The 26540-nt window shown below is 41.7% G+C and overlaps 1 protein-coding gene across 3 annotated transcripts in view; it reads left to right on the top strand.

Moving 5' to 3' along the window:
- bahcc1b (BAH domain and coiled-coil containing 1b) overlaps positions 1–26540 on the top strand; it is an 84808-nt gene that overhangs the window by 55296 nt on the left and 2972 nt on the right. For 2 of the 3 annotated variants that reach the window (XM_053238630.1, XM_026914854.3), the window contains exons 9-27: positions 521–717; positions 1056–1404; positions 2818–3675; positions 7339–7496; positions 7969–8105; positions 8439–8546; positions 14286–14406; positions 14635–14818; positions 15059–15268; positions 16098–16259; positions 16348–16580; positions 17848–17925; positions 18942–19080; positions 19731–19848; positions 20040–20115; positions 23487–23595; positions 23695–23811; positions 23938–24084; positions 25299–26506. In XM_053238630.1, coding sequence (XP_053094605.1) covers positions 521–717; positions 1056–1404; positions 2818–3675; positions 7339–7496; positions 7969–8105; positions 8439–8546; positions 14286–14406; positions 14635–14818; positions 15059–15268; positions 16098–16259; positions 16348–16580; positions 17848–17925; positions 18942–19080; positions 19731–19848; positions 20040–20115; positions 23487–23595; positions 23695–23811; positions 23938–24084; positions 25299–26506 — 4709 coding nt within the window. The remainder of the gene's footprint in view (positions 1–520; positions 718–1055; positions 1405–2817; positions 3676–7338; positions 7497–7968; positions 8106–8438; positions 8547–14285; positions 14407–14634; positions 14819–15058; positions 15269–16097; positions 16260–16347; positions 16581–17847; positions 17926–18941; positions 19081–19730; positions 19849–20039; positions 20116–23486; positions 23596–23694; positions 23812–23937; positions 24085–25298; positions 26507–26540) is intronic. The other variant, XM_034309270.2, reaches the window with a different exon arrangement.

Raw genomic sequence — 26540 nt, 5'->3', positions numbered from 1 at the left:
GTTCTTCATTTCATCCTAAAGAGATGTTGAGACCATATAAGCTCACCTGAATGAGTGTGCCATTTGGAACTTAGTTGTCATCTTCCTCTCTAGCAGCCTGTCAGGAAGGCCTCATGCAAAGAGTTACATTTAAGCGACAGTTTTGAGAAAGCAGGATTGAATTGTTTTGGATTACTGTGGTAGTAGGGAATAGGCAAGTGTGGAAAGCTCAGTGGTGGCCATCGAACTGAGTTAATCTGAACAGGTAAGCCATGATTAACAGCAAGGATAAGTGAGTGGCGTGTTTGATCTGCCTTTGTTTCAAATGTGCAGCCTCATAAGGAAATATAGAAGCTTGGGCTATGTTTTCAATAGATGGTAAGAGAGTGTAAAAGTGTAAAATGAGCCAGTAAGATATTAAGGACATGAATAAATTGAGGGGACCTGCTTTTTCTACCAATAAGATTCTGCAGGGTAAGGAGTGTAAAAAGTCTCTCTCACACTCACTTATCCCTCTGTCTGTCTCTGCCCCTCTCTGTAGATGTAATGGAGCAACAGGGATTATGGCCCCCAGTGTATGGGGCTCGAGGGCCTGCTTCTCACATACAGCATTCTTCAGTCTACTCCCGCCAGTTTCTACGGCAACAAGAGCTCTATATGCTGCAGCAGCATCAGCATCAGCAACACCACAGAGCAGCACAGGCAATGGAGCTGGCACACAGGCAGACACATTCTCAGGTAATATATATATATATATAAAAATGCACAAAATATACGTTAGCAACAACTCTGTAAAAGTGCATTTAGCATTGTTAGAAGAACTGGATTGTTCTCAGAAATAAGGTGAATTTTCTGTACCAAAAAAAAAAAACTTCCCGAATGCAGAACGCCAAAGGTCATCAGACATGATGTCAGGCTGTAGTTCATTATTTAGCAATAAAATATGTGGAAGTATAGTCGCATATTGCAATGATTTTATATAGGTCAGATTTAGGGTGAATAGCATAACACCATGGTGAATACCATCTCTGTTGTTGGACTTTCTGTGATGATCTTTCTGGTTTTCATATCCGCAGAGGAAACCTGAGGATCCTCCTATTGATCTGGATGAAGGTCCTCCTGAGCCACGCACCCTGAAATCAGCAAAACCCTTCTCCTACCCCTCCTCCAGTAAAAATCGCTCCTCATCCTCTCCAGGGGGATGCGCTTCTCGTCTCTCACCCTGCTGTCACTCACCAGCCCCACGGCCCCATCCTAAGAGCACTCCATGCACCCCCTGCCCCGAGCCAAGCCCAGCTGTAGCAGCACCCCGCTCTCCTGCCCTCAGCCCTCATGCCACCCCCCACCTTCCCAAAGAAGCTGAGTCCCAAGACAAGAGAGGAGAGGGCCAGCCGCCGCAGGACTACCCTCACTCTCTGGAGCCTGGTGAGTAAAATAACCAAGATTAGAGGGCCCGGTGTACTTGCATGTCTTATTCTGATCTTTACTGGCTTTATGTTGGTTCTGAAAAATTCATTACTTGTATTTGCGTACAATATCTAGCTACTTGTAGTAGTCAGATTTATGCAGGTTCAAAGGGTAAAGCATTTTCTTCTAACAGTTATACTTCTAAAGGAAAATAACAGCATGCAGATGAGAGAAAAAGGAACATTGCATTACCATTCTCAAGGTTAAGGTCTTACCATCATGCTTGGCTCCATGGCTCCGGGCCGAAAAATAGAGTGTAAGAGAGATATGGAGGGGAGACTTTGGTCTGCCTCTCAAGGACAGTCAGTCTGGGGAGAAACATACAAGATAAAAAAGATGGAGCCTTTGAAGAACCACAGCTCTTTGATTACTGATGACTGACAATCAGTTTGTATTACAAAAATAGAAGTGTTTCCTTTCCCCCTTTTTTTAATCCATGTTTGAATGTCATGTATTTGTTTATAATATGCACATGTTTAACATATTTAGGTGCATGAGAAAGGAATAGACTTGAGGTTATTGTAAGAGACAGTGCAAAGGAAGGGAGGCCAGGATGACTGTAGATGGGGGCTTTCTTATCCTTCAGGGGTCCTTGAGGCCTGGCTGGCGGAAGGATACAAATTCATCTGTCTGCTTTGTCAGGAAGGGCGGATGGATACCATCAATAACCTAGTGCTGGGGTGACAGGGCTAGCTCTGCAATCACATCCAGACACCATGCTGTCATCAATATACCCTGCTATGCTGCAGCTCCTTTTCTCCCTTTCTCTCTCTCTCTCTCTCTCTCTCTCACACACACACACACACACACACAAACTCATACCTACGAACACAAAAGTGTGCACTGCATAAACACACATACACGCACTGCTACTCACACAATCATTTTCACTCTCACCCCAAATGAGATGAATACACATGCTCACTCAGAGACTAAATTATATGCAAACACTCCTGTGTGCAATCTCTCACACACAAACAGTGCACACACTGCATCCATAACACCCTTGAACATAATTCAGTATTCATGGAAATTTTGATCATGCCTGCCCATAGTCTTTATGGTGCAGGCTCCATTATGTGTGAGTGGTAATAGATAAATGCAACGCAGTCTCTGAATAGTACACACTGTCAATGGAGATGGAATATACATCATATCCATCACCTATACACCATACTTTAGGAGCTGAGCCATGTATTTTAACTGGTAAGGTCACACTGTAACAAATGAATGGTAAAGATATGTGGCAGGAGGAGCTGTTCATGTTCCTGGGAGTTATAATGGAAATGCCTTATACGCAAACTGACCCTAGCCAGAGGATATTTTGACCAGCTAATGATTTTTTTTTTCCTGTATACACTTTCCCCCCAGATCTTCCACCAGGCTATACTTATCCTGCCATTGCAATTGGTTACAAGGCTGGTCCATCTCCACAAGAAGTCCAGTTAGCTGAACATGCTGACCTGGAGGCAGAGCAAGCAGAACCTGCTGAACCAGCACCACAGCCCCTCCCACTTTCCACAATGGGGGAGGAGCCTGTGTGCCAGGAAGCAGAATCCCCTACTTCAACTGCCAGGGTGGGACCCCAAGTAGAGGATGTCCAGGAGGGGAATAGGGTGATGGCAGAAAAGGAAGAGTTGGATGAAGAACAGAAGGGTATTACCTGCCCTCCTACCTCTCCCTCTCCACCTGTATGCCAACACCCTGCCAAATCCCCCAGCCCAGATGCTTCACCTATAGGGGAGGACTCACAAATAGAGGCATCTAATACCCTCACCCCTGATCAGCCCAGTTTTTTGGAGGTCCAGGACCCAGCTGAGGAGGTCAGAACTCAGGAAGAATATATTGTAAATCTTGTCCAGGAGTCACCTGCTGCTTCCCAGGAACTCCATTCTGTGGAGGCGAATGAGGATGTCCATGAGAGGACTGAGAAAAACTGTACTTCACCCAGTACGTCTGTAGATCTGGAGGTCACTCAGGCTTCATCACCCTCCTCTCCCTGCTCTGAGCTTTCTGCTCTTGGTAACCAGTATCCTGGGTCCTGCATCTGGAGTCTGGAGCTTCTGATTGCAGCGGCTCTCTGTGCCACAAGAGATGCCCAGATGGCTGCCCCCGTGGCAGTGCCTGCTTGTATAGCACCCCCTCAAAATGGCATGGCGCTTTTGAGTGAGCTTGCTGAGCTGGAGAGACGACAACAAGAGAAGAAAGGCAGCAGCACAGAGAGTGCAGGTACTCAAACTTACATGCATATTTCTAATACAGTCTGCAGTCACGTGCACATCAGATGAGTGTTAATCCAGACCTAAAATTGATTTTGGAAGCCAGGTAGTGCAACAACAGAATGGCTGTAGTATTTTTTTCCTTTTATCAGACCAGCAAAAGCTGCCTCACACACACTCACATCACTTGTAGACACAATTTAATTTCTCATCAGTGCTTTGCATGCACAGTCTTGTAGCTCTGTGATATAGGCAGCAGGGGAGGGCTACGGCTGTGTCTTTCATTTTGTTTTGCTTCTCCTCATAAGACAAGGTGTGTAAAAGGGCTTTTCAGCCAAGCCAGCTTTCTGTCCTTTCTGCGTAGGAAAGATAACAAGTCCCCCCCAAATACCTCCAAGACAGGCACACACACAAACATACACAATGACCATTCCCAACTGACCATCCAGCTTTCTTCCTGATATACATACAATATATTCAGCCATACACACATGTATAAATTTATATACATACATTACATACACATTCACAACACTTCAAATCCTTTCTTGCCTTTTTCTGACCAAAGATCATGTACTCCATAGCCGTCTGGGGTTCTGTACTTCCTATGGGAGAGACAGAGTGAAGGCTTGGGGGAGGCTGTTCTTAAAAGGGATTGAGCCCATCTTAAAAGGCAGCCATAATGATATGAACCCCCCGGGTCCTGTGGATTGGACCGTGTCCATTGAGTCATCCTAAGGGAGAGAGTGCTCCCCTGCCTCTGCCCTTTAACCTGTTTGATCACGTTTATAAAGCTCATTTTAGATGGCAAAAAGGCCCAGCTTTTCTACAGCTGCCTGTGTCTTCCCCCTGTGAAGAGTTGATGAAATGGTAAAAGCAGCTGATCTTTTCCCTCTTAGGATTGCACTGCTTTTGTTGCCTAATTAGCCTCCATTGTTGTGAGAGCTGCTTTAAAGCCTTGTTGCTTTTCCATGGAGCATTTTGCGCTTCCCTGCCAAAGGATGTTTTTATTTACACTAACATTCTCTAGAAGCTAAGAAATCCCAAATGGCTACACTACATCATAAAAAAAAACACTTTCTGTGTTCACTGCATTTATTACTCAGCTTTGTGTGTGTGTGTGTGTGTGTGTGTGTGTGTGTGTGTGTGTGTGCGCGTGTATTTGGACTGACTGTTAAAAGTGACATAATTAGTACTTTTTTGTCTCAGCAAACTACTGTACAGAGACTAAACGATAATATCTGTAAAGAATGGTGTCACTGAGTTATTATAAAACTGGGTAATGCTTACTCATCAGTGTTTAAATAGTTTTTTTTTTTTTTTTTTGCCAGTGTAGTGATTACATCCATCTCATACACAGTCATGGTGTAGTATCTATCCTGAAGTAATTTCATAAATAAATGCTTTAAAATTCAGTAATAAACAGCATTTCAACAACAATAAATATGTATTATGGGTTTTAGTATTCTATAGAGTAGTGATATCTAAAGATATCATATATAAAGTATCATATACAAAGTATATATATATATATATATATATATATATATATATATATATATATATATATATATATATATACTTTGTATATAAAGAACAAGGACTTAATTTAATAGAAGTGTTCTAAACTGTAGCTGTAAACTGTAGTTAATATAGCAGCTTGTATAGTATGCCTGCCTCTGAATATTCATGACTCTGACTGTGAATTAAATTTCCCTTACACAAATCCTTCATTAGAAAACAGAAGGAAACTTATCTCAACGTTTTTATTTGATCAGTTGTTTTACTATAACCCAGTTATTTGTGCAATGTTACAATTCTTATTTTAACTAGTTTTCCAAAACAATTTCAAAACAATGTAGACTTTTTTTTTTTTTTTGAAAACTTAAGGGAAATTGCGAATGGTCATCAACATCCCCAGTGCATTCCCACATTATGTTCAAAAGAAAAACGGTTGAGTGTTGTGAAACTACCCTGCTAACTAAGATGTTGCAATGAGGGTGTTGATCTAGCAGGACTGTACTCTCTGAGATCTTGGTCCTTTCCTTTTCTTCCTCTCCACTCCTTCAGCCCAGTGAGATTGCATGAGCTGTAGCTGGCATGGCGGGTTCAGCTTGTCTCATTAGAGCTGACTGTAGATTGATTTCAGCTTGAACACCACTGTGCTATAACTGCCATAGTGATGTCAATCAGATGGGATACTAAAGACCCCTGGGAAACCAAAGACCTACACTGGATAGAGCAGTTCTGTTCTATTCCCTTTTTTGTTTGTTTTTTTTTCTGTTTCCTTTTCCTACTTTTCTCTTTGTAACTTCCATCTTTTTTATTTCCTTTCTCTCCTTTTTTCTTTTCTTTCCCCTTTTTTCATTTTCTTCTATTTTCTTTTTATTCTTTTTATGTATTTCTTTCCATAATTTTCACTTCTCTTCTTTGCTTTTCTTTCCTTTAAATTTTTTTTCTTTCTTTCTGTCTCATATCCTCTCATGTTGAAGCTCTAAGGGCTTTTCATCACTCAAACTGTTCTCTACCAGTTTCGCCAGTTTTACCTGATTCCTTCTCATCTTCTCTTCATCTTCTCTCCTTCTGTCCCGTATTTCTCCCATGCTTGTCTTCTGCACCCGCACAACCCACCTTGCCAGTGCGCTGTGTGTATTTCCCCGGGTTTTCCCCTCTGTGGAGGAAATTGGATTCTTTCCATGTCAGTAATTAGGGCATGTTTGAGAATAAATAGATGGCTCAATAAACACTTTACGTCTTATTGCCTGCCTTCCACCACCCTCTGGGCTTGCCTTCCTCTTCTCTCCCCCTTCCCGTTCCTCCCTTGTCTCTCTCTCACACACTTTCCTTCATTGCCCTTTCTTCCGCTCTCATTCCTCCTCTATCTCACTATCCTTCTCACTGAGTACGTAGACTACGATTCTGTTTTATTTTGTGTTGGTGTGGCATCTGTCTCTCTCTTGCTCTCACTCGAACACACACACACACACACACACAGTGCACACACAGTCTCTTCAGTGTCCCTAGGCCAGCTTGGGCTGTCATGAATATTCAAGGCTCATTTGCTGTGAGCGTGTGGCCTGCCCTAATGACTGAGATAAATGTAGAGAAATCCCCCCTTCATCTCTCTCTCTCCCCCTCTCTCCTGTCTTTGTGTAACATGGCTCCTGGCATCTAGGCCTCGTGTACAGAGATAAGCTCTCTGGTTAATAGCTATCATCATCGCTCATTCAGAGACTGAAAGACATAAGGTGCTGGCAAGATACAACTTCGTACTTAGAGGCTGTTTGCTCTTTATTTTACCCTCTGCTTTACATACACCTCTCATCCTCTATTTTTGCACTCATGTAATCACTTTTGTCTTTTCAACTCTGTTTGTTTGCATCAGACATAGTACCACCTCATCAGACCACTTATCTAAGGGTATGTGTGTGAGAATGACAGAAGATAGACAAAGCTTTGTTCTGCTTTACTGGAGGTTTACCTCTGGTGGACAGCGGGTGATGAGTGCAGACATTTCCATGTAGCTGGAGCCAGTGTCTTCCTGCACAGCTCCTTCTGCCAATCTGTGGAAATAAACTTATCACACGCTGATTCTCAGTCTTTGTATCATCATGTGAATAAGAAGAAATGTGCAGCACTTCATTTAAAATATGTTAATTGGTTATCCCTGCAGGAGAAGATAGACTGCTCATTGACTTAGAGAGTCTAGCGACCCTTGCAGCTGCACGGGCACTAGAAGTGGCTCCACCCATCACTACTGAGCCTTTCCCTCCTCTACGTCGTACACTTAACCTGCGCAGGAAGTGGAAATGGACACCGCAACACGAACCGGTATCACTATTCCCTCTGTTCCTGAGCCATAATAAACTTGTCTTTACACATGTGTTCTTTTCACACCTTATCATTGTATTTTACATTTATACTGTGACTGCTGTTGATGAGTCTATTTGGTTCACTTTGTAATAAATGCATAAACATATAACAATTAATCCATTATCACTTGCTGGCAGATCACAGTATCTGCTTACAAAATCACATTTTACAAAAGCATGATGTTTAATGGCCTATCACATGAGTGTCAGGGCAAGTATAAAATTGTTTGATTTAGGAAGCTAAAGTATTATTTGTTCTTTAAAGTACCCCTGAATGTGATTAACCGATCAAATAGTTTGTTTTTTGGGTCAAACTTGTGTTAGTCTATTTATCTCCACTTCTGCATGAGCACACAGGTGCAGTCAGATTTGATATCGGCAGTTCAGCGCATTAGCTGATATCATGTGTGTTGTGTGGGCGGGGTTTGCAGGCATGTCCGGTGAAGAGTATAATGGAAACATTGGACAGGGAGGAACTTGCGATGAGGGTGCAGCTGGCTGAGCTGCAGCGGCGCTACAAGGAGAAACAGAAAGAGCTGACCAAGCTACAGAGAAAACATGACCACCAGTGAGTGATGGGCCACCCTCACACAGACACACACACACACACACACACATGGAGTCACATACATAAGAACAAATATACATATGTAGTCTGGACCTTACACCCATTCTTGTAAGCACTTTCCAAGCCATTCTTCCCTCTGCTCAAATACAAAAGGTAAGGCCACCCAGCATGTGCAGTGTCCTCTTTACTTAAGCCATTGACCAGTAGGTTAAGTCCCCTGTGCTCGCTTAAGCCCCTTCCCCTGGCCACAGCAACAATTAGAGTGGCTTAATGCTACCTAGTATATACCATTAGTGTGAATTAGAGTGATTGACAAACTGTGTGTGTTCACAGAAAAGAGGATACCTCAAGAAGCCCAGCTCGTCGAGGCCCTGGCAGGCCACGGAAACGCAAGCCCACCCCAGGACCAACTGCCCCCACAGATACAGTCAAAAGGGTCAAGTGAGTTTCTTTCATTTGTGTCCCAAACTGTGCATGTGAAAAGCTGCTAGAAAGTGAGTGAGGGTGTGAGTGAGAGTGTGAAAAAATATCATTTAAATTCCATAAACAGCTTTTAAACAGACCTCTTAATTTTCCCACTCATGTTGTATAGCATTCAGAATTACACGTAGCAGTGGTTCATGTCTTATGTATGTATGACTGTACACAGTTGATGCAGTAAACACAGTCTCCTGGCACAGTCCCTACCATCCCTCATTGTGTGTAAGTAAATGGGGCTGGTATCGGTTTAAACGAGGCAGACTAAGTACTTAATCAGTGTAAAGAGCCCTTCATTAATCATATTTACAACTTCCATTGATTATCTACAAGTGTTGCGACTCCTTCTAACCCCTGACGCACCAACAATATTAATTTGATAAAACGTGGCGTCCAAATGCCGGCACAAAGTCAGAGCAAGAAGTTATCACTGTGATGAATGTGTGTTCCCTCCTGAGATGCACTTCTGTTTACGCCAGGCAGACATTTTGATAAACTCGGTCAAACCTGTTTACCCTACCTGATTAAGAAAACTCCTCTTTTATTATGGACCAGGCTGATTAGTGGAGCACTAATGAGAACAAGAGCCGGAGCTTAATTACACATGCTTTACCCACTCCACATTTAGCCATGGCATTAATAATGTCGTCCACCAAATAAAACAAATGATAACTTCCTGCCACTGGAATTCATCAGAGTTTTAAAGCCCTTTTTGGAGAGCCTGTAGGGGAGAGGGAAGCCTAAGAGCACTGACTTTCTGTTTATGGTTTATGTGTGTTTACGTAATGTTCATGTCATTTATATATTGTCCATATATGTTTATGTATTATTCATGTGCATGCATATTGTTCATGTGGTAAGTGCTAGCACTACACTGAAAAAAAGCTAATTGAACCAAAGGTTCATTACTTAATACAAATGCATACATTGGTTCCACATTATTGAATTGAGTTACATTAACACAATTTGCTTTTGTACATCCAACATGATTTGATCGTGTATTTTCAAAGCCCTGAATAAAATGAAGCCCTCCACTCTCACCCAAGTCCAGGATCAAACCCAGGTGTCAGTGGCATTGTGAGGCAGCAACATTTCCCTGCACTATCATGTCACATGTGTTAATTAGGTTAATTTAATAATATAGCTATTTTTTCCCATCAGCACCAACATCCACACGAGATTTTATAACGTAATTGGATTATGTGAATTGATCACGCTCATGCTACATAATTCAAACTCGTAATTAGAAACTTGTTTAAATTAGATTTTGTATAAGCAATGAAAATCACGGTTTGATGAGAAATGTAATATTTTTATTTTAACTTTATGTAATATGTTATCTTCAATCTGACCAACACACATTCTCTTTTTTCAGTGTGGATTATGCAATGAAGGTCATTTTTATTTGCCATATTGGGATATAGTATAGTAGTCTACCCTGGTATTTTTTCTGATTCTTCACATATCTCTGTCCCTCTTGCTCTGGAGTGGAGTGTTGTGTTGCCTGGTGTCAGAAAGAGGCTTATAAGAGGTTAAAGGTCACTGTGAGACATTAGTAGCAAACAGGTCATCATGGCATTGGCACAAAACAATGCTCAGTGTGAGACTCAGGGGTGTTAGTTGACTTCAGTATGAGCATGCCATCCCCTGCAATACTCCACACATGCACTCAGGTACCAAAAGCTCAATAGGTAGCGCCTTGTATTGTTTCATGCCTTTAACATCTATAATGCTTTAGATCAGACCTATTGAACAGGCAGCCTGCAGGCCAAATCTGGCCCTTTACGATGTTTCAAAGAGTTCACCAGACTTCTAAATAATAAAAGATAATTGTAATACATTATAATAGATAAAAAATTACTAATTTTTTTATGACAAAATCTTTGATAATATATGAATATATTTAATTTTAAGCTTTATTTTCCCTATTTTTACATAGATAAGTGAGTAGAGCAATATCATCTGGAAATGACCATGTGTAAAGAAAGAGTAATGGCATTTTTAAAAAAGAAAAGAGAAAAGTCCCTTTGTGAATGCATGCCCTGTATATACACTATTTGCTCCATCATGTGTTTAATTAGTTAAACGGACTGGCCCTTTGCCCCTTTTTTTGGCTTTAGGTGCACAGAATATTTCAGGACCATGTTGTGTCCCCACAGTAAACAAATGGAAAGTTTTGTTTTCCACTGTATGAGCTGCAGGCTAGATGACATTATACACCACCTGTATGGTTTTCAGAGATCGTGAGCTGTACAATCCATTTGCATGTTGTGAGAAACTGTGTGTGTATGTGTGAAACTCAGGTTCCTCACTCCTACTAAGTTTAATCTATAATGTTATGCTGGGAATCAAAAATGTAGCAAGATGAAACTTCAAGAGCTTGATTATCCCACCATAATGATGAATGAATCAAGCAAAAAAAAACAAAAAAACAACTAAGATACAACCCACACTACTACAGCTTCTACCACACTATTATCCTCTCATTCTCACTCTCTCACTCACTCACTCACTGCTGTTCATTCTGGCTGCGATGTCTCTCTCCATTTCTTGCTTACTCGCTCTCCTCCTCGCTCTCTAATCAATCCCCTCCTCTGAATCTCATTACTATGTAATCCTGACCTCTCTTAGGAGAAGGGCCTTTGTAATTAGGGGGCTGTGAATTCTCTGGCAGTGTGTCTCAGACACCCACCCCCTCTCTCTATACACGCACACACAAATACACACACGCTCTGCGCTCCCACCCGCTTGGCTGCTAACAGGAGGAATGTGACACAGGGTTGACACAAGAGCTGGGAGGGTCGTTGTGGGTCAGGAGGTTAGAAGGTCACCATCGGGTAGCGACAGGCTGAGAAAGGGGGAGGGTCGTTTCTGTCAGCTCTGCTCGCACACTGGGCTTTAATAGGCAGCCCCTCTATGGCACTCAATGAGCCCAAACAATCAGTCTCCAAAGCTCGCTCCGGAGCTGGTGTCAGGTTACGCTTGAGTTTCCACAGTGACCCGTCCCTTGTGGCACCGGGGGAGGTTTTGATGCTTGGCGCTATATTCAAATGCAGCAGACATGGAATACAGATGCACTTTGTGTTGGGCAGAATGCTTCTACGTCTTTTTTCCTGTAGATAAGAAAAGGCCTTTCTGTAACTCCTAATGGCCACTGTGAAAGTGAATATAGAACCTGTGGTGCAGTTGTTGCAGATTTTAAAGTTTTACTGCCTTGAAAACATTCAGATGTAACACGAGAACTGACAATACAAACGTGATATTGTCATGCCTGTTAGATGCTCTGAAATTGAAAACTGAACCTGAGCTTGTCTTCTATCCTGAGTCAGATATGACTCTTTTGTGAAAGGAACAGCGACCAAATTAGAGGGGGACAAAGAGAAATTTTCAGGGAGGAAGATGAGAAATGTTCTGTTGTACTGCTCTCTTCTTGTTTCCTCTGCTATTTAGGTGCATACAGGCTAAAGATAATGCGGCAATGCTGTATGGGATTCCAGCTCTATGTGTGTGAGGGGTGCTGGGGTACCAGGGTTGGGTATCAGGACTAGATGGTTGCATCTATAGTGAGTGAGGTGGCAGGTCGATAGAGGTTAGTGTCTATCGATCCGGAGCTGCAATTCAGATTGGCCAACAGACTCCCTCAAGACTGCCCTCCCACCCCCACTCTTGCTCTCTTTCTCTCTACTTTCCTCTCTGTCTCATTATCTCTTCCCACCATCTCTCTCTATTTCACTTACTCTTCTCTTGTTTCCATTCTACTTGTATGCTAGAATCTTTTTCTCTCACAGATCGCATCTCCACTTTTGCTTTTTGTACCTTTTTCTATGCTCTTTTCAATCTAGCACTGTCTGGGAGAAGGTCTGTGTGTGTATGCATTTATGAAAGTGTCCTGGTGTTCTTACATTAATAGGCGCAGTTGTAATAAATAAACTAAAAGATATAGTTTTTTTCCATTCATTTCATTTAAAACGAGAATTGTCCTTAAATTTATGTTGTTTTTTTGCCCCAGATAAATAATTGCCTATTAACACACTATTAATTACTATTCTATTAATACGTTTTATGCCACTGTTAACAGAATGAAGATTCTTGCATGCAATAGAAAGCTTCCCTGCTGAGTTTTTGGGTTGTGTTCCATGCGCTACCTCCCCTCATCCCCCATCTGTCCTGGCCCTGTATCTCCTGGCGCTCTCTGCAGGCAGCCCTCCCTACCCCCTCCACCTTTATGGACCCTCCTGGCAGAGGTTCTTTGTAGCAGGGCATGGGCTTGGGGGCTGTGGGTACAGAGGACACTGATGCCATCTGACAGCACTGGCCAGAGTAAAGGGCAGGCAGCCAGTGTTAACAGCTGAGCGGAAGGGAGAAGCACAGCACAACTGACACAGTGCTTTTTCAGGCCTTGTGTATGTTAGTGAACGTGACGCGCTTGGCATGATTTAAATGAGGGTGTCTATGTGTTTTTATGTGTATATGCATGTCTTTCTGAATGCATGCCCCTGAGATCTGAGAGTCAGTTTATGATGCACTTCACATGCCTTTTTTTGTCACACAATGGCTACCAAATCCGGGAGGGCAAACTTATCAAACTGCTGCACTACGTAAAGTCATCATTCTAGAGGGCTAACTGCCGTTTCTGAATACATGGGCTAACAGACACTTGTGACTGGCTGGGATTGCAGTGACTGACATGAGAGAGAGGAATGTCATCCTTCCCACCTAGAGAGCCAGGCCAATTATGCTTTCTTGGACAGATGGCTATGGCAATGCCAGAATTGAAGCTCAGAATTGCTCAGACAGTTGTGCTTCTCAGGAGCCCTACAAAATGCCTCCTCGTGCCCTTACACATAGTCCACAATCTTCCACTAATAGGCTGCTGAGTGAATATCATAGCACATTCCTGGGGAAGTGTGTAGGGTGTAGCAAACTGCCACAGTTTGTCTGTTTTGTCACCGTACCAGCAGCAACTAAGACATGGGAGCATAGCATTCACCAACCACATGCCACTGCAGCCTCTGACACTTACCTGCCAATCATTCCAATGTGAGTGACAGGCTGCCTGACAGCGGTCCCAACCCTCAGAGCAGTAACTACGACAGGCCTGCGGTGGCTTTGAAGTGGCTGTCTGCTACTAAGGGGGAAAAAACAGTCACACACACAGCAAAACGAGAGCCCAGCCATGGGCTGCATGGCGTGTGTGTAAGCTCAACCCAATTTCAGTTTAATAGGTCTGTTAGATGGCTGCCAGCCATACGCACACTCACTCACTCTCGCTAGCCCTCCCGAAGGCCACTGAATTGTGCTCCTTTGTATGGGAAGAGATGCATTGATATGGTAATAAGAGGACGGGGGGGTTGTATTAATGTAACACTGGAATCCATAGCCTTAAAACCATTGGTGCTAAAGGCAAAATAGTGAGAAAATAGGCAGAGAGAGAAACAAGAAGAAAAAGAACAAACAAAATTATGAGTGGGCGTTTCCTTAACTAGTGCTTTGCTCAGATATTTCTCGGTCTGCCGTCAGATCCCAGTTTTTCAAGCATGCAGCAGGGAAAGAGGCCCCTGCCTCTCCATTCATCAAAGGCTGAAAAGAGGGTTATTAGAAAGCCACGAAGAGGGAAGGCAAGCCCTGCGCTCTCCTCTGATCTCTCCTTTTCATCCCTTGCTCCCCACTCCTCTTATGAATTCTCTCTGTTGTGATGGACAGGTTGGTGGGAGCAACATCAGGCCTGCTGGCTGCAGAGGAAGAGCTGGCTGGGGGCGGGGACAAGCACACAAAGAGGAAGAAGACAGCCAATAGCACCTACGACCACGTCGGTGGCACACAGGTGAGTGGCCCACCAGAGTGCATAGACATGGCAGTCACATTCCTCCTGTCGATGGGAGTAAATGTGAACTGGGAGGAAAAGGTGATAAAATTTATATTTAAATTAATATTGATGAGGAAAAAGCTCATATAATGGTTGCAAAGGCAGATTTAAATCCTAATTTTAATGTTTGACCTTCTCCTGCCCACTTCTCTTTTTCTCTCTTCTTGATTCTTTTTACAAATGAAGGTTCCCTGTAGGCAGAGAGGCAGACCAAGACTGCTGAGCTCCAAGATGGCCCAGCTTAAGCAGAAGGCCAATGCCAAGCGTGGATCTAGACTAGAGAGCATATTTTGTCACAGAGAGAAGCCTGCTTCTGGCTCCTCTGCAGAGCAGACACACAGGAACATGACTGGACGTCAGAGTGAAACAGGTATGCTCACAGCTGTCTGCCTATGGCACCTCCCAGCGATCCAAGATCAGTTATGTTTATGCAGTTCTAGAGTGTTGCATGGTATTATAATGATTTATTATTAGCTATTTTATTGCCATGAATTTAGTTATTTATTTAAGTGAAATAGTTCTTCCATCACTCTATTTTCTTATCCCGTTAAAGGCTCACTGATTGGTTAGTCCTGGTTTTTGAAGAGTTTTTTCTGCTCCTATCCAACAGGGAGCACTGACACAAGAGTGCATCAGAATTTAGATGGCCAGAGGATAATGATGCGGAGAGGACGCAGGGCAAAGATCAGCCTTGGCCATGCCTCCTCTCCCCTGCAGACTCGAACCCAGCAGATGATGCCCAACAAGGCCTTAACCAACAGCAAGCGAGAGGTGACAGGGAAGGACAGCTCTTCCTTGGACAGCGAGTTGTCCGAGCCAGGTGAGTTATGATCTATCTGCAGAGGGAATGAGATGTATCCTGCCATGTCGAACAGCACACCCTCGACATCCCTGCTCATCTGTCATACTGTTAAAAAATATTAATGATGTCTAGTATATCCAAATCCTGAGCTACAATGCTAACTGGCCTTGCACTGCTTTTAGAATGTCACACCCAAAGGAAAAAGGGGGAGCGTCAAAATGCCCTTACTGTGCTCCAATCCATGTTTTAATCAGCACTTATAAGAGATAGTGGTCTATAAATGAACAGACTACCAATGAACTTAAAGCAGTAATATTAATGTGAGCTAAGCCCATGGTTCAGCTGAGCCTTCTTGGTAGTGCTCTGTTAATTACCATGAAAGTTATCCTTTTCACATTTCACAGGCATGTGAGAGTGTTGACGAGTGCCCTGTAAGTGACAAGTGTGTTGCCACTGTGTTGACACTCGACACTGTTACCACTGTGCCATCTTTGCTCCATGTGAGACACGTTGTCCCCAGTAGGCAAATGCCAATAGATATCTGTGACTCTGGAGCATGTGTATATGAGCAAGCGCACACACACACTTCAGAGAGGGGGCAGCTAGTTGCTGGTGGTCAGTAAGCAGGAAACCTGTCAGTGACTTGGCCTTAGTGACTGCAGTTCTTGCAAACGTTTACAACTACAGCCACATTTGGTTCCCATGATTTGAACTTTGCTAAGTATCAAACAAATCATACAGAGAGAACTGTCATTGCAGTGCTTTTATACTAATTGCCTCCAATATCCTCTGAGTATTGAAGCCCAGTCAGGATGTCAGTCCATTAAATCGATCCTTTGTCCCACAGAAGAGGAAGATGATGGCATCTATGACATCGAAGAAGTGCCAGAGGACATCAAAAATCTATCTTCTAAATCACAGCTGTCTGGAGCTTGTGCTTCTTCCTCTTCCACAGTAAAGCTAGCTGGTGGTCAGAATGGCAAGAGCAACAAGCAGAGACAAGGATTTGGTAAGTTTTACATTCTTCCAGGAGAAGTCTGCAATAAATACAAAGACCTGTTCATAACTTTTCTCACTTTCTGTCCACTGCACTTTAGGGTCTGTTACTGCCTTGCTTGCTAAGGGGGAAATGAAGCACAGGAAAAGGGTCCCCTGTAGGCCTTCACTGCTCAGTGAAGACAGGAATTGCCTACTGGTGGAGAAGAGACAAAATGCGCTCAAGTGGAGAGGAGTTTCACAAGAGAGCAGCTTACATCGTAATAAGTTTCTCAAATGCATCCCCAATCCATTGGAAAGGACAGCTAGGAAGGATTCTGTAGTCCATGGAAAGGTAGGTAGAGTGTATTTCTGAAATAAACAGAGTTTTTATGTAACCAGTGATCCAATAGAGCTGTCTAATTTTTGACACGCTTGTGTCCTGGACTTAGACATGACTCAAGTCATAATTTTCATGACTCAACTTGGAAATGAGCATATAAGACTCAGACTTTGACTTAGGATTGAAGATGTGTACAGACTATGCATGCACTAGAATATGTGAATGTTCTACAAAAATAAACTCAGACTACACTACCTCAAGATAAGAGAATGTTTCCAAAATGTTTTTAATTTTGCCAAATGTTTTGTTTATTTTTGCTCCGCCAGCAGAAATAGATCCTAAAGAAACCACACTCACTTTATAGCCTATCGCCTAGCTGGCTAGCTACCTCACATTGAGTACATACGTACATTTGTATATTCCCGTTAAAGGTGCCTTCAGTGAAATTGGCTTCCTTTCTTCCTTTTCATTTTCATCTGATAAGCTTTCATATTTTAAGTCAAAAGTTCTATTCATGTAAAATGTATCGTTTGCCATGTTCGCTGATGATGTAGCTAACTCTACTGTAGTAAACGTTTCAAACTATTGCTAGAAGTGGAATTTTATGTGGAATTTATATGGCAAACAAAGATGAGTGGAGTAATACAAACAGTGAAATGTCCCAGTGCAGTTATACTAAATATAAGCTGTCAGAAAGTATGTACAGATGCAAGTGCAGGTGTTCGATATTTATTTTGAACGTAGTGAACGAAAGAAAGATGTAATCCAAAGGCAAGATAAACATTCAGGCAGGGGTCAGGCAATGAGCAAACAACATTAACTAGAAAAGGCAAGACAAAATGAGAAACCTAGGTCTAAAAAAACAGTAACTAGATCAAAACCAGAAAGACTATCACTGACTCAAAAGCCTTGGTATCAACTGGTACAAAATGACACGGCACATATACCTCACATTGAATGAGCTGGCTTGAGAGTCTTTATATACTGTGAGTGTGTAAGTGAGTCCAGGTGTGTGTAATCAGTAATCAGGTGTGTGAGAATGTGAAAGAGTCTGTGGTGACTGGGTGTCGTAGTCCTCGGTGGCCATGTTCATAGGTAGCACTGTATTCTGGAAATTGTAGTTGGATGCCAATTCCAGCGTCGAGGTGACATAAGCACTCTTGGAACATGATTTGTCCAACATGGTTCGTGGAACATGGTTCATGGATTGGAAATGTTGTATAAAATATCTTTATACTTAACCATTGTTGATGCACTCCTCTTTTTGTGATTGTTTCAGAAGAGAAGTTGCTTGCTAGAAACTGTGCCATCTCAGATTGAAGACATTAACTGGAACAGAAAGTTGAAAATCAAACAGGTGACACACTGACTATCACTTGCTTTCAATACTTTAAATTTTAGAGTTTAGAAGTGACATCTTCTTATAACAATGGAGGTGCAGCACCACAGAGCATTTGTTTTCATCCTTTTACCATGGCAGCCTAGATCTTACTGACTTGGCCTCATGGTACCCATAAAAAAACTCATCGCACTGAGAGAGATTATGTAACTTGTATCGTTTGAACCATCAGAAGCTCTCATAAATCTCCTCACAATAAAGATAAGATGGGTTCTGCCTGCTATTTCACAGGCTGAATCATGCATTGTTTAAATAAAATAGGCAATAGTTATGAAATGGCTGTCACCCTCAATGTCTAGAGGACATTGTAAAGTTGTTGCAAAAGAATTTTGACTACCCAGTCAGTGTGTGTGGAGGGGAATTCCGGCTTCAAGCAAGTGAATAAAGAACAAAAACATGAGCCTACACACAATTCCTCATCAATGCTTTGCCCTGAAGACACAGCAATAAAATCTTCTGCAATAGTGAAACTGCTGTCACTATAATATATGGTGGGCCTTTAAGTAATGTTATGAGACTCAATATGTACACAAGAATAAACCTGTTAATGGAGCAATAATTTCTGCATGAATAAGTCTGTATTTGTGCGTGAATACACCTGGATTAAGAGTCCTGAATCATATAGAGTTTTTCCACTGGACAGTCATCTGAAGCCAGAACTAGCTGTACCCATGGTTTCTCACACATTATGTTACCCATTGATGTTCTCTCATGTCTGTGGCATGGTGACCGTTGATTATTAGTAAAATAATACTTGGTACCTTGGCAAGAGTGTTAGCCAAATTCAGCATGGGTGCTTAGTTACCATATGGATCGTTAGGCAATGTAAATAATAACAAATTTACTGTATACTTACTATAATTAGTAAAGCTAGTAGAAGTTTACTCTGTGAATTAAGAATGGTAATGCATACTAGTGTGAGTGTAAGTGATGATGTGTCCTCTGGGTCTCACACTCTGGTTTGTGGCTCTTAGGATGCCAAAAGGCGAGGCATGAGGCAGCTGCTGGAGAGCTTCGCTGCAGAAAAGGGATTCCGCATGGATGATGACAGCAGCTTCTCTGAAGGGGAGGAGGAGCTGGAAGAAGAGGAGCAACACAAGAATACAGTGCCAGGTGAGTAAGCTCACAAGCCCAGTTGAACACACTCAAATGTGTGGTCTTTCCTAAGGCTTGGGAACCTGATACTGCTCTCATGCATCAATGGCCCATATCAGAAAAGACATGCAGACACTTTGATTAAAGGAAAATATGTAGGATATATTTTCACTATCAATTTAGACCACTAATTCACAGCTGCAATATTCAGTTTTGCAAGTCTTTTCAACATTTTTTTTACGTCTCTCACACTTGTCTCGTCTTTTAAAGGCAGTTGTAAATAAGTAGATTTTTTGGAGTTGTCATGGACAATATTGCATTGTTCTCATGAAGAAGAACTTGTTCTCATAAAAAGTGCATTGTTCTCAAGCCAATAATGTCACCTGTTCTTGGATCCAGACCAAAAGCATTTTGAAAACTGACTCCATTACATTGGAAATGTGTGAAAGTGTTCAAAGTTATGCACTGGCTCTAGATCTGGCACCAGAACCTTGTTGGTGGAAAAGGATTAATAGTGCTCACTGCAAAACTTTTAATGCCAGATTTAGTTGTTGCATTTATTCAGACCCAAAGCTACACTTATTTTATACTCGTCCATCCGGCCACCAAACATTTAACACAATTAATGGTGTGACTCTCATATGCTTCTGCCTCTGTGCTGTGTCCAGGTCTGCCTAACTGTGTCCTTACCAAAGAAGCTCTGCGAGATGGGCTGAAAGTGCTGATCTCCAAGGAGGATGAGCTGCTATATGCTGCCTATGTGCACACGCTAGACTTACCTGACATGTAAGGCTCTTACTTCTCTAGGTTCATGTCGACTTGTTGAATCAGCATTATAAAATCAGTGGATGAAATGTGGACAAATGTAAATGTTTCAGAGTAAACAGTGTAATCCTCCATGAAATATGAGCATGCTATGAAACACATATTACACTTAGCCTTACTCTATCTTTTTTCTCTAATCCTCTGTATCACAGTTACAGCATTGTCATTGAAGGAGAGCGAGGAAACAGGCCAAGGATCTACTCTCTGGAACAGTTGCTTCAGGAAGCGGTAAGTTTTAAATTGTACTTTTCACACAAAAACTTGACACATGTCTCAGACCTGATGCACACCCTCATTACAGACCAGCACCCCTGCCTACACGTCTGCTAAAGTAGTTTGAAGCAGAACATCTGTTTGTGTGTGTGTGTGCACGAGCGTGTAAATTGTTATGATTAGTATATATGATTGGTTCAAATCTGACTTAAGGCATTTTACATATGTGCATTTTATTGCTAATTTTTTATCTCATTGCACACAAATTCCTCAGCAGAGAAAAATTCAAACATCTGGTTGGAATAGAGATACAGTATGTTGGGAGGTGTGTGTGTGTGTTCTTGCATAGAGGATCCAGTGTTTTTCAGGAAGAGCCCAGTTCATGGCTCCAGGTTACAGATATAATTCAGACCAGCAGTACAGTATGTCCCTTCATATAGTGTTACACAGGTGCATAGTGTAGAGGTTAGTTTTGGTTAGTTCTGCTCTACCCTCTCCACCCCCCAATTATACTTATTTTATTTTACTGTTTTTATTGTTTATCTGTCTACTTATATGTATGAACATATAAAGGCCTGAATGGTGGGTTATGCTTACATGCATATTTGATCTCTGCCAATGGGAAGAGGGGAGCTGATTATACACTATAAACCAACAATGCTTTCTTGGCACACATTCATTTGAATACATTAGATACATGGCTCCTTTCATTCATCCTGCTCCGTCTCCATTTTGCAATGGAAAAAAAGTCTGTCTTACTGCCTGAGCAAGCTTTTGACATGAGGGACAGCCTATCGTGAACCCAGCTCCCAGCCCCCAGCCTCTCTCAGTGACACAGACAGAATCAGATTGTGAATTGCAGTTCTCAAATGTAAAATATCAAATGCACAAAATATCTAAAGATATTATTTCATGATACAGTCTACAAACCACGACACTACATTATTATTTTAAAAAAAAGCAGAAATAAAGAACAATTGCATAGGTGAAAATTGTCATTACATAGGTGAAAATTGTTTTTGTTTCCATATATTGTGTGTCTATAATTTTTCCGGAGCCACAGAGCTCACATTCTGCATGCTATATTTTCATGGTGAATGCTTTGATGCTTTCCTTAGTGCTCTTCCCCTGCAGCTTGCCATTGTTCTCATCAGCACCCAGATCAGTCTGGTGTCTGGTGTGTGTGTGTGTGTGTGTGTGTGTGTGTGTGTGTGTGTGTGCGCCTGTGTCTGTGTGTATGTGCGCATACATGTGTGTATCTGTGTTAGTGTGTCAGCATTATTGCCAGTAGAAAAATGACTGCCCCTAGACTCACACACACACACACACACACACACACACATACACACACACACACACACACACAATTAATTTTGTCCTTCAGGTGACTTATTGGTGACCTCCCATTGTGTTATATAGATTCAAACTAACACCTTATAATACACAATGCTATGTAGTTAATGCTAGTATTATAGACAGACATGTATGCAAGCTATATTAATATGGTCATTAGCTGTATATACTGTAGATACTGTATATAGATAGACAGACAGATACAGTTGAGGTCAAAAGTTTACACCCCCCTTTCAGAATCTGCAAAATGTTTATTATTTTACCAAAATAAGAGGGATCATAGAAAATGCATGTTATTGTTTATTTAGTGCTGACCTGAATAAGATATTTCACATAAAAGATGTTTACATATAGTCCACAAGAGAAAATAATAGTTGAATTTATAAAACTGACCCCGTTCAAAAGTTTACATACCCTTGATTCTTAATACTGTGTTGTTACCTGAATGATCCACAGCTGTGTTTTTTTTGTTTACTGATAGTTGTTCAAGAGTCCCTTGTTTGTCCTGAACAGTTAAACTGCCTGCTGTTCTTCAGAAAAATCCTTCAGGTCCCACAAATTCTTTGGTTTTCCAGCATTTTTTGTGTATTTGAACCCTTTCCAACAATGACTGTATGATTTTGAGATCCATCTTTTCACACTGAGGACAACTGAGGGACTCATATGCAACTATTACAGAAGGTTCAAACGCACACTGACGCACACTGATGATACTGAAAACTTTTGAACAGAATGGAGATGTGTACATTTTTCTTATTTTGCCTAAATATCGTATTTTTTCATTTAGTACTGCCCTTCAGAGGCTACAGAAGATGTTACATGTTTCCCAGAAGACAAAATAAGTTGAATTTACCCTGATCTTCAAATTCAAAAAGTTTTCACCCCCCGGCTCTTAATGCATGGTTATTCCTTCTGGAGCATCAGTGAGCTTTTGAACCTTCTGTAATAGTTGCATATGAGTCCCTCAGTTGTCCTCAGTGTGAAAAGATGGATCTCAAAATCATACAGTCATTGTTGGAAAGGGTTCAAATACACAAAAATGCTGGAAAACCAAAGAATTTGTGGGACCTGAAGGATTTTTCTGAAGAACAGCAGGCAGTTTAACTGTTCAGGACAAACAAGGGACTCTTGAAAAACTATCAGTAAACAAAAAAACACAGCTGTGGATCATTCAGGTAACAACACAGTATTAAGAATCAAGGGTATGTAAACTTTTGAACGGGGTCAGTTTTATAAATTCAACTATTATTTTCTCTTGTGGACTATATGTAAACATCTTTTATGTGAAATATCTTATTCCGGTCAGCACTAAATAAACAATAACATGCATTTTCTATGATCCCTCTTATTTTGGTAAAATAATAAACATTTTGCAGATTCTGAAAGGGGGATGTAAACTTTTGACCTCAACTATAGATAGATAGATAGCATATAGTTGTTACAAACACAAATTAGTCCCCATATTCAGTATCCTTTCTTATTCCCATGCTGGTTTTCAGTTTTTTATCATCCATTTGCTCTTCCAACGCCACTACCTGCAAATTTGGCCCAGAACTAAATCCTCTGGCTGTCTGCTCTATCAGTGGCCCCTCACCACAGCAACCACATTTGTGCCAAGCCTGGAAGAGCTCTTAGTGCCAGGACAGGCTGTGTAGTAGGAGGGAAGTTGGCAATTTCACAATAAAGTCATCGATTTGGGCTCCTTTATTTAATTGTTCTCAAGCAGGCCCCTATTCATTGATGCTGATTTCCTGTCTTTTGATATCACATTTGGACTGAAAAAGTGTCATGTGGAACAAAATCACAAAGCAAGGGCAGGTTCAGAGGGCAGTGTTGCAGCATGTGTGCATGTTTTTTTTTGTTTGTTTTTTTGTGCCATGGCTTAAACTGAAATGCGTTTTAGCTGCATCCATACCCCAATTTTACTGAAAGCAACTGTTGTTGTTTCTATTCCAGACACCTTCTATATCAGTTTTCTTATTATTTTTCTTATTAGTGTTGTCTGAAATACACACTTTATATATGTTTGTCAGGTTTTGGATGTGCAACTTGAGACAGTGGATGCACTTACTGATGGAACAAGAGTGTGTGCATACTGGAGTGAGCGCTCAAGGTGCCTGTATCCTGGATATGTCCGCAGAGGTCCGAGAAGAACTCTCTTAACACACATTTCTTTTTATTTTTGCTAAAGCTGATTCTCTTCACTTACTGAAAATTAAAAATGGATGATGTCATGCACAGGTGGTCCTGGAGATGAACAGAAAGAAGGCTCTCTCATGGTGGAGTTTGATGATGGAGATCGTGGCTGGATTTCCCTCCCCAATATTCGCCTTCTTCCACCTGGCTACCAAATATATTGTAAGTGTGTAGTATGTCCTGTGTTTAAGGATGAATTAATAGGAAAATTATTGTACAAATGAAAAGACATTTATTCGAATGAAAATATGTAACTGTAACTAATGTTATATAATCCGTGGACTTCAGGTGCAGAGCCTTCCCCAGCTCTCCTGGCTTCTCCAACTCGCCGCAGACGGAAAAGCTCCACTCAAGAGAAGAGCTCTCAGCAGATTGAGGTTTCTTCCGAATGGCATGGCAACACAGAACCAGGGAAAACAATCAAGGCCAAGCCAGGTAATTGACCACAATTGTGGTATACATCACTATATATGTGCAGTTCTATATATACTTGAGGTTTATGCAGTCCTGTGCAGTATATTTTGTACAAATGTTTGCATCCCCAGTGCAATGTGGAAAAAGGAAAATGTACTATTTTACAATTTATCTGCAAAAAAGTCAAAAGTAGTGTCAAAAACTGGTTTGGGTGTGTTTTGCAAAAAGAGGTTTTATTCACAGGCCTCTCAGTCTCTAGACCAGTGTATGACATCTGGCAGAGCTTTAACAGAAATGCCAGAAAAAGGGGCAAAGATTAACCAAGTAATCTGGCAGCATTAGAATATTTGTCATGGAATATATCAGGAGTATCTCAGTGGTTTATGGTTGCTGATGGTTATTAGATAATCAATCCACACTATTGACTATTGGCCACTTCATTTGGATGGTCCAGTTTATATTATCGACTATTCATTTGTCCCTTTTTCTTTCACTTTATTTGGATAGCTATAAATTAAATTTAATTATACCACAGCATGGTTGAATGTTTGAATCTGACTGGGCAGAAGGTGTGTGTTATTTTTATGTAACAGCACGGCTCAGAGAGTAGGTCCAGCTGTAACATAAACAAGGTTAAGATTAATGTGCTCTATCTAATATGTTATTGTTTCTATAGTAACAATACACATACACAGGGACTTATATGGCAGATGCTCCACATAAGCTAAGACTAATAAAGAACGGATTTTTAAAAATGTGGTGTTTAACAAAGTAAACGTATAATCGTAGATGTAGTGTCATTTTTTGTTAGTAGACTTGTATTTAACATTTATAGAAAGAGTCTCAATTGTAAGCTCTTTGTAGAGAATGAATGAAATGAGCTTGCACTAACATAACAAGTCGGTCTGTGTGAAATGGATGGAGGAGCCTGAGGGCTTGGTTATAGCAGAAAGTTTACAAAAATGCCTTAGGACTAACTGAAGGCTGAAATCTGTCGGCCCAACTATCTGTACTCAGCAGATCTTATCTGCAAAAGCATGACAATAGAACAGATCAGGTTTACTTCCATTTGAAGTTCTCAGCCATATTAATTTCACACTGTTGTGCCTGTGTCTGTGAAAAAAACTGTTTGTCAAAAGAATTTAACAAATGCAAATAGGTCAAAGCATTAATTGATAATCCTTAATTGATTTAAGATTTTAATGTCTTTGGTTTTTTTTTCTTTGTCTTTACAGGGAGACCCAAATCAGTCAGTTTGTCAACAAAAAGTGGGGTGTCTGAGAATGTAGCTGAGAGTGCCCCCTCTCTTCTTACCTGGCCGTCTGTCACCATGTCTAGAAAGAGACCATCTCTGGATTTGTTCCAGTTCAATGGCCTGTCCAGGAAAACTCCAAAAGAGAAGGAGACAGACACATTCCCTTTGCTTGGCTCCACTATGGGTACACCAGCTAAGGGTATCTTTAGCACCTCCTTCGAGGTGGATTCTTTTAGCAGCATTGCTAACGGCTTAACAACCTTTGGTAATCAACAACCACCATCTGGGTTACAACTTGGTCAGAAGGGCACCTCAAATGTTCGGGGGAGAAAGACAGGAGACAGGAAAGAGTACCTCATCAAATTGGACCATGAAGGAGTAACCTCTCCAAAGACAAAAAATGGAAAAGCACTCATGCTTCTTGGAAATGGGGAGTTTGAATCTAGAGGGGGGAGAATGGAGAAGGGCTCTGGGACCAAAAACACAGGCGATCTGACCTCTCATATAGACTGCTCTCAGTCAATGTTACTGATGAAGGATGCCAAGAGAAGTAGTAGCCACCTCCTCAAGGGTTCCTCTGACATGCGGAAACATTCTCAGGGTCTAAGACTTGGTGAATATCCAGATTATGTGTTGAACTGCCACAGCGATTGTCTCAGCTCCTACTCAGACATGGATGAAGATGAAGAAGATGAAGAAGATGCTAGAAGTGCAGCGATGCGCAACCCTAGGCGCTTTCTCTCTCATCTGTCCATCTCCTCCTCTTCCTCAGGTTCCTCAAGCTCATCAAGTTCAGGCTCACTGTCCAGTTCTAGTGCCTGCTCCTCTGACAATGACTCCTCCTATAGCTCAGATGAAGAGGAAGCATCTCAACTTCTCCTGCAGGGTTGCCTGTCCTCCCATCATGCAGTGCTTCAACAGCAGCAGCAACATCCTGATCCCACGACTGCCCCACCACAACACTCCTTTATTGCCAAAGCCATGGCTGTGCCCAGCCCAAAGGCTATGGTCAGCAATGGTACAGGCAAGCATCAGAGGAGAAAGGAGATTCCCAGTAACGCCCTGTCTACAGCACAAACCAAATCTTCTAAGGACTGTCCCAAAAAGCAAAAGACAGATATTCCACCCAACTCATCTACATTTGTGCCAGCACGACAGCTGTGGCGGTGGTCTGGAAATCCCACTCAGGTAAGTCTCATATAATAATTGCTCTGACATATTG

Source organism: Pangasianodon hypophthalmus, chromosome 12, assembly GCF_027358585.1.
Source record: "Pangasianodon hypophthalmus isolate fPanHyp1 chromosome 12, fPanHyp1.pri, whole genome shotgun sequence".
NCBI lineage: Eukaryota > Metazoa > Chordata > Actinopteri > Siluriformes > Pangasiidae > Pangasianodon > Pangasianodon hypophthalmus.
The sequence above is the reverse complement of the archived record's forward strand: the minus strand, read 5'-3'. Positions and strand labels throughout refer to the sequence as shown.